The sequence below is a fragment of the Amphiura filiformis genome, chromosome 17 (assembly GCF_039555335.1).
Source record: "Amphiura filiformis chromosome 17, Afil_fr2py, whole genome shotgun sequence".
Classification (NCBI taxonomy): domain Eukaryota; kingdom Metazoa; phylum Echinodermata; class Ophiuroidea; order Amphilepidida; family Amphiuridae; genus Amphiura; species Amphiura filiformis.
In genome coordinates this window covers 3369253-3383032 of record NC_092644.1, presented here as the reverse complement: position 1 = coordinate 3383032, position 13780 = coordinate 3369253, and the positions used below count along the sequence as shown (strand labels likewise).

General features: G+C 36.9%; 2 protein-coding genes across 2 annotated transcripts in view; one reads left to right on the top strand and one right to left on the bottom strand.

Annotated features, from left to right (window-relative positions):
- Positions 1-5092, bottom strand: part of LOC140136805 (uncharacterized) — a 39935-nt gene extending 34843 nt beyond the window's left edge. Inside the window, exons 1-3 of the mRNA XM_072158403.1 lie at positions 4880-5092; positions 2882-2940; positions 868-1030 (exon numbers count right to left, since the gene is read on the bottom strand). Of these exons, the coding sequence (XP_072014504.1) occupies positions 868-1030; positions 2882-2940; positions 4880-4931 (274 nt within the window). The 5' untranslated portion in view covers positions 4932-5092. The remainder of the gene's footprint in view (positions 1-867; positions 1031-2881; positions 2941-4879) is intronic.
- Positions 5093-5362: 270 nt separating this feature from the next.
- Positions 5363-13780, top strand: part of LOC140138322 (uncharacterized) — a 30797-nt gene continuing 22379 nt past the window's right edge. Inside the window, 1 exon segment of the mRNA XM_072160232.1 lies at positions 5363-5500. The gene's annotated coding sequence lies outside the window, so the exon portion shown is untranslated.

Below are 13780 nucleotides of genomic sequence, written 5' to 3'. Positions count from 1 at the left end.
ATGTAGCCCTATGGAGAGATTGCCCGCTGAGGGCGCTTATAACCCCATTTTAGGAACAAAATGTGATTTTTAAAAAACGGACTCGTCATGAATTTTCTAAAATTTTCAGAGTATGTAGTATGAACATGTAGAAATATAATCAAGTAGTTGCCCTACCTGCTCTCCTCCGAAAAAATAAAAAGTCCTATACTTCAATGATAATGAAACCTAGGTGATATACACACCACTGTGTGGGTCTTGTAATTTATTAAACGTAGGTATTATTACAAATTTATGTACTTTCATACTTTTGAAGGAAGTCCAGATTTGTGAAAATATAAATATCTGAGAAATTTCTATTTTTATTTTAAAAAAAGGGTATGGCTTCATAAACTTTAGTTACTGTATTACAAAAATAACTATCATTGGTACTAAATTTAATATCATTCCCATTCAATTTAATCACTTTCAGTAAACTGGTCAAACTTCAGAGAATGATGATACTTAAAATAGAGATCTTTCACCGAGATAAATTTCATCATAAAATCATGGTCAGTTCATTCATCCATTCATTTCATTCGGCTGCGAATCAGGCGACTACAAAGTTTCTCCATGTACTACGATTTGAAGCCAAAGTGGTATTAATGGCATTAGGCAGTAAAAAGTTGGAAGTCCCCAAACAGTTTTTGCACATAAGACAAATAGGATGTTCTTTGCCTTCCAGGTAACTTATTAGGATAAATCTTTACACTATTTTTACTCTTCACCCTTGTTGGCAGTTAATACGACCATTGATACTAAGCTCGCCCTACCTTAAAATCGGGAGGAAACTGGACCAGTTCTGATACAAATGCAGTTTGTTGCAGAAATTATTTGACAACTTCTTACCACTATCAATAGGACCAATGACCCTGCGTGTTGGTATGCGCTTGGGTGGATTCTTGCGAGGGCGCTTCCTGGCAGCTGCTGAATCGTCATCATCGTCGTCATCTGATGATGATTCTCGTATGATTGGTTTGGGCTGCCTCTTACTTCTTCTAGTAGCTTGGACCTGAATTCAAATTATGAAATATAAATATTTTCATCAACAGATGAGCAGAATGGTTAAACTGTGGGTGGTTTTTATCATAGACCGTGAAGAGATGGACGGTTGTTTTCACATTATGCTGAAACCATGTACGTCAGCAGCAATCAATCAAAGTACATACATTGTCTCCGACACAGTTACGACTGCAATATAAACTCTTTAGTCATAAAACAATTATGGTTACAAGAAATGCCACGCTAAAAACTGCTTATTTGATTCAGTTTCAAGTTAATGAAATAAATACATATATTCACCGTTGCGATTTATCTAACAATACCTGTTACTCTGGCATTGAATGAGTTTCACTTGGCGTTAAATAAGGCTTGGTCTCAACATCATGCTTGCATGAATGCTCAGAGCACAACATTCCATTGGTTTGTGACTGATAATGCAATTGAGTGGACGAGAGTTAGGTTATTGACCTTTTGAATCATAAATCGATTCGGTGGCAGGTTAGAAGACTATCTATTCTTTGTGTTCAGGCGAGACGATCATAGCTTCAAAGGATATGCCGCAGATGACCGTCCATGTCTTCACGGTCTATGGTTTTATGTACCACATTATGTTTCCTACCTCACATTGAGGCCCGGCCATCACCCAGACATTCTTATGCCAAGTTTTGAGCTAAATTGCTCCAGCAATCCGGATTCTAGTTCTCTGAGCAAAAAGTGTATCTCAGTTGCCCATAGACCAGCACACAATGTCTGGGAGGTAACCACCAAACTGCCATGCATGCCTCTGAGGGCCATTTGGGCCCTTGCAGGGTTATAGCTAGCCCAAGTTGAGTGCCGGCTAATTTTACTATCCAATTAGAGGGCACAATCTTTTTAGCTTAACACAAGGATCTGGGAATAGGCTGGGGGTATACCCCCAAATTTTTTTTTGGTTTTTACTCTTTTATGATAAATAAAACATTTGTGGGAAAAATTTTTTAAAGAAAATTAATTTTTTTTTTTAGTGCCGGTCGGGTGCCGGTTACCCCCGACCGGCACCGACCTGCGTGGCTATAACCCTGGGCCCTTGATCTTAAATGTTTGAGGGCCCTCACAAATTTTTGTGGGCCCGAATTTGGGCCATTAGTTTAAACCTATGAAACCCACAAAAAATGGCCCGCTGGATGTGTCTTTTGCAGGCCCTCACTGATTTTAGGGGGCCGAGGGCCGTTAGGCCCACTTTATTTCGAGCCCTGCTGCCATGTTTTTGTTTGCAATTGTATCGCCTGAAACAAAATATATAAAAACCTGGCCTACAATTTCACTGGGGTTATGAGAAAAATATATTCATGAGCTTTCTGATGATACAAAAACTTGCATTTTGATGAGGTTTAAAAGCAAGTCGGGGGTCAAGGCTGTCCAACAGGTCATACACCTTTAATTTAATTCACACTTTGGTTTTATGTAGTAACACTTGTTTTTTAATAAATGTACTGGTACACAAATAATGAATGAACACTCTCTCCGAAAGGGAGGGGGGCACTTCCCTACAAATATGGTAATGTATTCTCTGCACCCCCTAATAAATTGAGTTTTGCCTGTCATTTTAGTATGTCTGTGACCTTGAAAACATTTACCAGACCATTTGTGGAGTTCAAATGTGTTGCTTCGGCCTTGTTTTGCAAATCTGGTGTCCTAAGAAGGTCAATAGCCTTTCTCAACACCTACCATAATGCAACTGTCAAGGGCATTAATTTTGGATGTCCAAGGAGCAAACACCCCATCTAAGATGGACAAGTGGCTAGCCAAGCCTCACACTTCATATAGAGTTTAGGACAGTAGAAGCATGGCATAAGCCTGGCACCACACACACTTTACTCACATTTTTGCTGCTGCTGCTACCACCATGATCACCTCCTGGACCAGGATGAAATTTCCCCCCTGAAATATAAGAATAAATGTTCTAAATCTTGTAATTTAGTTGTATCAACAAAAAGTCAGTCTGGTATTTCATTTTGCAATATGGCTCTAAATAGTATCACAATCTGTATGAAGTATAGTTTGAAATTATTTCTTTCCATACTATACATTTATCTCTTTCAGGATTTTTCTGTCCGTCCATATTAGGCCAAGTAAAAAAAAAAGTTTCTCATCCTAACTTTTTTTCAAAAAGGAGGATGAGGCCCAAAAAAAAAAATTGTTTGTTTGTCCACGTCCGACCGACCGTGTACCCTGGTCCCGACCGTTTTTTTTTTTTTTTTTTGAATTTTTTTTTTTTGAATTTTTCAAAAAAAAAAAAAAAAAAAAAAAAAAAAAGATTTTTTAAATTTTTTTTTAAGTTTTTTTTTTTCGGTTTTGTAGTGTCCCTGGTGCTAGACCTAAATGCTAGGATCATTCATGGTTGACCTAAAAAAATGATTTCAAAATGCATTGAATTTGAATGCATTTTGAAATCATTAATAGAGTATGACATGAATACAAAGTATCAATTTTTAAAATATTAAAAATACAAAACATCTTGAATTTTTTTTTTTATATAAACCACGAATAATCCTAGCGTTTAGTTCTAGGTCCAGGGACACTACACAAAAATAAAAAAACTTTTTTTTTTTTTTGCAATTTGGTACCCGGTTACCCGCCGAAAAAATGCGCTGGTACCGGGTAAAAATTACCGAAAATGCCAGGCCTATCAGCAGAACCATCTCAAGAGTTAAACCAGTGAAGTGCTGTGTGTTTGGACTTATTTACCAGTCTTGTCAGTTGTCAGTTTCAAGTGCAATATCTGTAAAAAAATTTAAAAAAATTCGACCTACCGACCCAACTATTTCATAAGCCTTTATGGACAAACAAACAATTTTTTTTTTTTTTTTTTGGCCTGAGGGTACTTTTTTTTGCCTTTTCCAAAACATTGTTTTCCCCCAAAGATGATAGACCTAGCGTCTTTTCGGCAAGACTTCCATTTCGGTAATGGTTACGACTCACAATAGCTACAAACAAGACTAGAAAAGGTACTGACAGTTAAATTCAATCGAAAAGACGATGCGGGCAGGGATGAGAAACTAATTTTTTTTTTACTTGGCCTGAATGCATAATGGGTTGTTGGAACTTGATGATTTTTCCATCTTGGTGTTCCTGTAAAGCCAGTATCTTACAAATATCATTGGCATTTAGCGAAACAATTGGAGCATTGTTGAAAGAAGAGCAAAAACAAAAACTAATATGCTAAAAATAAAAATTTATCCCGAAAACTGCGAAACAAGATGCAAAGGGCGTGTTTTTAAAGTTCGCCAATGAGCTTGCTATACCTGCGCACCTCGGATACACGGAATACAGGGCCGTCAGCACTTTATCCGATGCGTCCAAGACGCAAGGCAAATTTGCAGAGTTTAGTTTAGTTTATAGTCTCCAGTAGTCCGAGGGTCAGACTGTTTTAAACTCCATAGGCTGTCGTAGAAGGCTAGATTATTCAGTCTCCAGAATCAGATGCAGATATTTTCCCATTTTGTTCCGAAGTTCCGAGCTCGAACTACAACTTGAATACAACATTTATACAAGCATGACAAGTGAATAAATAAATGCTATGGCTATGCAGTATGCTACGCCGTATCATGCAAATCATGGTTATTAATATTGTTCAATATTCTGCAGTTCTGAATTGCTGATGATGCTGTTTTGTCAATCAATATGAATATGAACATTATTATTAACACTGACAATGTCAAAACACCTGTTCAATGCGTTCATAAACTTTTGCTCAAGAAATCAGGTGTTTTGAACTCGCCGCTTTATATTTATGCTATCAATACCATGTAAGGTATGGAGAATTTTTCAATAACAATCCAGAACTGCAGAATTCTGAAGTCACAACATCCTTTCTTACCAGCTTTGTGACTCGCCAAATCTGATATTCTATAACTTTTTGTTCGATCCATCTTAATCTTTGAAGCCCTTAAAAATGTCTGTTTAATTTATCAATGAGAATTAACTTCCGCAATCACAATTTGCGGAGGTTTTATGGTATTCTCATTGTCGCCAGCACCTCACTTCTCCTACAAAAACCCTGGGTCATAGAAAGGACGTTTATGAATATGTATAAAATATTCATTATCCACGTTGGGGGCCCCTTTCTTCGTCGTGGGCTATTCCACTATTTATAAATGGGAGAAGATGATGCACTTACTTACTTTAAAATTTATGGTTATATTGTACAATGTACACTGTGTTGAAATTGAATTAATTATAAGTAAAAATCATTTTCTTCAATGTTTTATTATAAATAATACTGGTTAATTGTGTTTGAAATCAACTTGACATGGCAATATAAAAAGTGTCCCCTCAAGCATGCATTGAAATGTTCCAATATGTCAGCCTCCATTGCCTGAGAGTGAAAGCCGATCTGCACAAAATTTGCTTAAAATATCACGAAATTGTTGGCTGACTTTTTTCAAATCTTGTCAGATAAAACCGAAAATAACAGGGCATCGGCTGGTGTCAAATATAGGTAAATATATGCAGATTATATCTCCGAATTCGGGTCATTTTGTACCGCGTAGATTTTATATGTAGGAAGTAATGTAGTTTTCTCGCTGGTTTCCAAATATGTCATGTGGGGTAATTACGTGGAAGATAATAGGGCTGGGAACAAAATGGGATTAGGTGCCGAATTCGACAGCTGTGGAAGCTTTGACACATGAAAATATATATATGTATGTATATGATACGAATTGAAATTTTACCAGTCTAAAAGGATAGTAATAGACATAAGTTTGTAACTGACAATGTCGATGACTGAGTTGGGCTAAGTCCGTCTTGCTATTCAAAATTCTTCTGGCGATTTGCAAATTTTTTTAGAAAGTTGAATTTTTGAAAGTTTTAATATTTGTATAAATTAAGTCAATGTCAAATGTCCTATAAGCCCTTTCGTAAATTCGGAAAATTGCAACTGCGCATGCTCAGACATCGTCACACAGTTCTTCAACGAGAGATAAACACGATCACGAGGAGGCTGCAGTGCGATTCAATGCGGCATGCGGTGAACTGTGCCGTTTGCATAAAAACGTCTTGTACTGGAATTATGCCGATTATTGTGTCTTTATTTCTTCATGATACATTGTATTTGATATTGATATCATAAAGTCAAATTTATTGGCAAAATCCCAGTACAAGATGTTTTTATGCAAACGGCACAGTTCACCGCATTGGAAATGTACAGTAGCCTCATCGTGTTTATCTCCAATTTTATCGGCAAATATTACCCATGATGCACCATGATCTGAAATTACGAAAGGGCTTATTCAGTATTCTTGAGCGATTGCTTCATTTGCCTTTAGTGATATACTGCCATATACATGTAGTTGTAATTCTGTGTTTTTGATTGTAAAAATTAAGATTTTATTCTCGACTCAAATTCTGTACCTTTGCAAAGCTACTAAGGTGCAGAATTCGGCGAAAATTTGACACAAATTTCACATTTTTGGACAGTAAAAGGCATTCATTGTTTGATTTGGTTGCAAATTAGTGCTTTAATTTCAAGCACAAATATATAAAACACAAAATATATATAAAATTACCAAACAGGTATTTAAAAAAAACCTCTCAAATTGCCAAGAGATTTCATTGCTTATTGTGTAACAGACTTACAATCTCAGTCAGACTTGATACATTCAGTAGTATCTAGTCGAGGTTAGTGGGCTTAAGGTTATATGGGCTTATATATTGGTTTGATTAGTCTAAAAAATATTTTACATTTTTTAGCTAGGCGATATGAGCATGGATCACGTGAAATAAAAAAATCAATGAAAACAAATCATTAAAGTGTCATTTTTCACCTATTTGTCTTAAAGTTGACGGGTTGTTAGGGACGCTTGTTAGCGATGTAAGTAGTCTCATCGATAAACACATTTTACCAGGTGGTGTATGACATGCAGTCCCTAAATTCAGTAAATTTTCATCGTCAACCGTGTAATTGAATGGGATTATTTTGAAATTTTAAATAGCTTGAAATATCACAAACAAATAGGCCTATGTTGATAAATAATATAAATACAAGCTAAAACCGTTGGGGTTCGATAATGAACCCCACAAAACTAACGAGTATATGGAAAATGCCATACGGCCGGGCGGTTTCACGAGTTGCGGCGCGATCATGTCATCCGCCGCCTGCATTTTACAGTATTAGACTCGCTACCAGTCCTATATACGACGTGCCTATGTATATTTAGGACGAACACACGCCAATTTGTAATCAATAAAAAGTACACAGGTCGGACATTTGAAAACAATTCTTCACAATTTTGTATATAAAATCGGTACACATCTCATTGTGTTACCTATTCAAAACTCTATTCAAACAAAATTAACGATCGAATGCCTTTTAGTGTCCAAACAGGCAAAATTACCGTCAAAGTTTTGTCGAATTCTGCACCCTTGCCAATGCTTGCGAAGCCCCGGACGTGCAGTCGTGAATAAAAATATCCGATTTTTGCAATCTAAAACACAAAATTACAACTTTGGATGTGCTCTGAATAAAAGACACTATTGCCAAATAATATAGAACAGAACATTTGACGCCAACTTGACAAAATATTGAAGAAAATGTGTTCCATAAAAATTTTGTAAGTGCGCATAAAACAATTCCTATTCAAATATAGATATTGAACTGAACAGAACACAAGGCAATGTAATTTGTTCCAGTCCCAGTCAGCTTGGTGCTCCTTCGTATTTTAGCACAAGCACAAGGCGCTGCCTAACTGGCTGGAACCAACCAAGACAAACCAACCAACTCGACCTAGTGCTAACCCAGCCCCAAACCCACAGCCCTCCCTCTATAAAACTTAAAAGCCAGAAAAAGATAAAAACTAGGCCAATAAAAAAAATTTATTATAATAGTTCGTGACTGGCAATCCTGACAAATATTTGCGTAATTACCCGGTACTATAGGGAATAGTGGCGTAGACAGGACATTTATATGAGACGGGGGTGGCAGGGCAACTGTCAAGGGGGGGGTAATCAAAAATGGGTTAAAAGGCACACAAAACTGGCTTACTAATTTTTAAATTTCAGGGCGGTCAGCATCTGAACAAGACTTGGGGGGAGCTGAAGTTCTACCGACCAGAATTGCCCTATGAATCTTCTTTTTTTTTTTAGTATTCAGACTAAAACTCTGCCAATATACCGTAGAAACTAAAACACTTAGCTTCATGTAGAATATTTTTTCAGTTTTGCCTATTGACAACTGACCCCTGGTAGACGCACTATATTAGACTAAACAGTAAAAGGTCACCAGGTCACTTTAGTGCTAAAGGGTCTCAGGCTACTACATAATTATGCCATGTGGCTGGACTCCTGTGCAATACCGGGGGTGGTAATTATCTGTCCGGTGGGAGGAGGAAATGGAAAAATGACCAGCCAAAAATCCTTCCCCTTGGCTTGCCAGAAATTGCACGGCCTGCTAAAAATTGCTTGCCCCTATATACCCTCCTTCATGGACTGTCAAAATCTTTGCACCCCCTGCACAGTGCACACCGACATCGCCTGGCTAATAATTATTTGGTGCAGCAGAGATACTAAAATAAATACACGGGATCGATACACATGAATTGCTATGCACGATTTTGATATCAGACGAAAATCTTCGGATACCGGGTGGAAAATAATGAATATCTCCGTAAATGATTTCGTCTCAAGAAACCAGATCTGGTCTCATACACTTGAAAATACGTGTTGAACAGATATGATAGTCGTTAGTTTGCGTCTTGAGAAAAGGCCATGCGTCTTGAACTCAAAATCTGACCAAAATTCTAAATTTTATATTGCGTTGGTCCTGTATGGACTACAGCGCGCAGTCTATATACACTACAAGATTCCTGACGACGGAGTACCTCTGCTGCAATGTTACTTCGCGGCTATTACCGCAGCTACTACCGAGTACACAAGCCCTTTGTGGCCGACGTTGGTACTATACACCAAAGTACCAGCGTCGGCCACCATACTGTATACCCCCGCACAGTGGAGGCAGTATGACCATTGACCGCAATGTCGTATACAACCCGCTATTGTCAGTAGCCTTAGTCAGGTCACTTGGCTACTGCGTCTCATATTAAAGATCGGAAGAAAATTGCCATGTGGATTCAACATACCATGGTGATTTCTACCATGAAGATATAGGGGCGATGACACTGTGCCCTGTAAATTCCAAATTGTTAGGAACACGTGCAATTTGTAAACCTAAAACTTACATGGTTTGGATTAGTCTTGTTGAACACTCTCTCTTATACTATGTCCAGCTAATTTCCTCAGGCCCCGCGGCTGCCTTTATACGACCAACAAAATCAATAAAATTTCAATGGCACTGTAAGTTTTATCTCCAATACTATGATGGTACGAACCGTGATCTGGTCTGCGAATATTTGAGCACCCCCGGTGCGGTAGAATTGATCACCGCGGTGCATCGTCGTCGGCTGTATGCCAGTACTTACACGCGTAAGTCGTAACCACATAAGCGTATCGTGCGTGGCCGCTCCAACCCCGGGGGCTATAAGAAAATGTCCCGGGGGGATCACTCACATAAATGGTCTGTACGCATGCGTGACCAAAAAAACAAGTAAAAGGGGGTGTTTTTTTAGGCAAGGCATGTTACGCGCGTAACGCATTTAGGGTCTAAAAAACAGTGATTTTCAAGAATAAGGGTAGTTTTCTGAAACTGGACAACTTATTTAGGGTACCTTTTCAAATTTTTGGAAAATTATGAGTCCAAAAAGGGTACATTTGTTGCATTTTCATCAGCAAAAAACTCATTAGGGGGTAAATTCTACACTCAATTAAACTAAAAACTAAAGGGGCTAAATTTGCTGGTAGGGTAAAACTCGGTTAGGGGTGTTTGAAAAAAATTTGGTCACGCATGCGTACACTGTCATATTTGAGTGCCCCCCCCCCCCCGGGGGAAATGTAAATTTTGCCGCCCCTTGCAGCAACAGGCCGAGGTTGACCCAAATCTAAAAAGCCTGGGGGCAGGGGGAAGCTGGAGCAAACAATTATTTAAAGAACTACACTCTCAGAACATTGGATAAAAAATGAATGGGCAGAAAACAGTTGGTTAAAAAATGCCCAACAATGGTTAAGATTCTTGAAGTTGGGCAAAATCCAGTTTAATACATGGTTGGTCAAACCTGTCAATATGGTATTTACACAATGTTGGTTAAAAGTTAACCAACCTTGGTAAAAAACATCCTTTTCCCGCCAATAAAGTTGGGCAAAGTATGGTTTTGCCCAACCATGGTCACATGGTGTTCCTTTGCGAACTTTGATTGGTCATTGTGTTGGGCAAAAATGCATTTCAGAAAACAAGATGGCCGATATGAGTGGCTTGCTGCAAAGCTGTGGATCGGGGTCTTCAAGATCTGTTGGAGACATTTGAAGGTAGGAAATTATATTATAAAGTATATCATTTTATCGGGTATAACACTTAGTTTAAGTGTTATGCGAGGCCGAAGCCTGTGAGCAAGCTTACGAGTTGTGGTGGTAGCTGTCGCCGATAAAGCATCGTAAGTCTTGCTCACAGTCTGGCCTCGCACACACTTAAACTAAGTGTTATACCCGATAAAATGTTTATAATATAGTTTCCTACCTTCAAATGTCTCCAAATGGTTAAAATATGAACAATGAAATGAACTTCCCATTCATAGTGTTTAACCAACTATTGGTTATATTTTGCCCATTTTGCCCAACATGCTTTGCCCAATTGGTTGGTTACCGTAATGTTAACCAGTAGTTGGTCAATGTATTTAACCAACCTGTGGTTATATTGTTAACCAACCCAGGTTGGTTAACAATATAACCAACTGTTGGGCTGTTCACCTGTAAATACATGGTTGGTTAAAATTTTAACCAAGTTGGTTAAAATTTTTAACCAATGTTCTGAGAGTGTAGAGGTTTTTCTAGTCCTATATGTTATTCTAAATTTTTGTTCATTTATTTTATATTATTTAGGCCTATGTTATTTTTACGTATCCTTCTTTATTTAATTTCATATATTTTATGGATTTATTTTAATTTTTTTTTGAGAGAGAGGAGAGGAGGAAGAGACAGCGGAGGGGGAGTGCGGGAGAAAGAAAGAGAGGAAGAAGAAAACGGCAGATAAAATTGGACACAGTTGTTTGCCATAGCGGGGCAAATTTGCATTGGGTCAATTTGGTTCTGAAGCAAGTTGACCTCATCAGTGAGTAGTGACGTGCGCAAAACCTGTTTATTTTGATTTGCAAGTAACATGTGAACGCGCTGTCATCTCGGAACTAATTATGATGAAATTTTGCACTTTTCTACATAAATGGTGAGTATTTAGTTGGCGATTACAATTCCAGGTTTATTAGTAATCATCATGTCCATTGCGCATTCAACAGATTGAAAGGTATAGTTAAAACGGGTGATTTTGTCTTGTGTATTTCTGTCATTGGCTATAACTCGAGATATTGAAATCCTTGAAAATGACGGCATGGATGCGAATAAACGCACGGATATTTCGTTTTTGGCGAATCCTAGTAAAATAAGCATACCACATGCTGTTTGTAAAGGGATCATAGAAATAATGTAGCTAAGAATTATGTCGACAACATATTCCACGAAAACAATATTATTGTTGCAAAATGACAACAAAGTGGTACCAGATTCCATTGAAATTCTGTCAATACACTGAGCTATGAAAATTAAATCAACGCAAGCTGCATAGAAAATAAATAGCTACATTATTTTGTTGACCTGTTTATAATCAGTAGCCAAATCGAGAGTAAAATCGGGCTATGCGTCAGGAAATTATGGCCTCTGTCTTAAAAAAATCTTCATGCTCATGACACGTGAACAAAATTGAAACACTTGCAAAGTACATTTGTGTATGAGCTATGACGTTAAAAATATTATAATAATAATCTCTAGAGGGCCACCTTTAAGATGAAGTATAATTTTTGGGCATACCATGTTTATTTTTTGAAAAAATAATTTTTTAGGTGGCTACGTACAGCCAGTTTTTGAAAAAATTTTGTCAAAATTGTGTGTAACCTTAAATTGTATAGGGCCTAAAGATTTTATGAAAAGAGCCCCTTCATTTTTACAAATATTATAGTCTACATGTATGGTACTCTACATTTGTATGTTGTGAATGGTGTGAATGCATTTATATCAACAAGTAGCTAAAATAAGGATATTGGGGATGTCATTTTCTTCAGAAAGGGGGTCATGAATATGTCAGTGATCAGTCAATTTTTTTAAAGATTTTTCAAAATATCCATTTTTAAACTTCCAAAAAATTTGAAAGAAATCATGGCGATCTGCAATACAATCCATGCAGACAAATTTTAACCAATGCAAGACACTGGGGAAATAAAAAATATTAAAAAATTTAATTTTGGGGGGGAATGTGTGCATTTTGGGAATATTATGGACAAAATCGCGCAAATTGCACATTTTCCCGGTGCTTGCTTACCTTATAATTCTATTAAAAATTTGATGAATCATTGTTTTTATATTGCGCATTATCAATTTCAGCCATGTAGGCCATGTTATTAGGCAAAAGGAAAACTTTGAAGAATGTCTCTCGATGTACAAAAGTATAGGAAACTGAACATTTCAAACCAATTTTTTAGGATGAAGGAAGCATTTTTTCAAAAAAGTCTAAAACATGTTTTTATGTCAAAAATGGTCTCCTAGTGCCTCCATGTGGGCCCCTCCCACATACCCGAAGAGTATGAAGAGGGGGGGGGGGTCAAAAATTTGATGAGTCATCGTTTTTATATTGCCCAAATACCAATGTTAGGCCTATTACTAGGCAAAAAAAAACTTTGAAGAATGTCTATCATTTTGAGAAAACAAGCCAAGATAACAGCCTTGTAGAATATTACATAATAGATATTTTTCAAGGCTGTTGTGGGCTATTTCATTATAAATGACAACATTGAGTCCCAAAAGGGGTCAAAATTCAAACTCATTTATTTCATGCAAATTCATTATCATTTCAAAGTTCAGATGGTGTGTCAATAATTCTCAAAATATTAGAGCGTCAAACCCTCAGGAACCATTAGAAAAATTAAATTGAATTTTTGCTGTGTAAAACATAGCTGCCGTCTGGAGGGGACATTTTTTAAACAATTTAATACACAACTTTGAAAGAGTATATGTAACCAACATTGGGTTCATACTTATTCATATTTAGTCTGTAATAATTGTTGTATGTTCCTTTACACTTCAGTGTCTTAAATATGCCAGTTTCAATATAAAACAATTAGTAAATTGATACTAATCCAGATAAATGGTGCAAAATTACTACATATTTTAAGGATAAACTTTATCTTCACATGAAAAATTCATGAAATAGTCATTTTGTCCTGCCCAATAGCTACACTGATGCATAAGTGAGTATTCTGCGTCAATCTGTTGTACTAGTCATGGAAAACCTAAAATAAAAGACCCTCCTGTGTCATTTGTTCTGGATAGGACACATTTTTAACACATAATAAAGCATACTTTAACTTTAGAAATAGCTGCATCAATATTATTGCATCAATATTATTGCATAAAAGATCCCCAGCATTTAAAATCCACTACTAACAGGGTTAATATTCTGGTTAAATTAGGAATATTGCAATTTTAGCTAACCGAAGTTCAATGCAGAATAATAGCATATGTGTTCTCAACAACTGGACAATAATTTGAACACTAAAGTGGTTTGTAAGCATAATTTGCAATAAAATGCAAAAAATTTCTTGTGGGTTTGGCTCTTTGAAATTTTTATTTT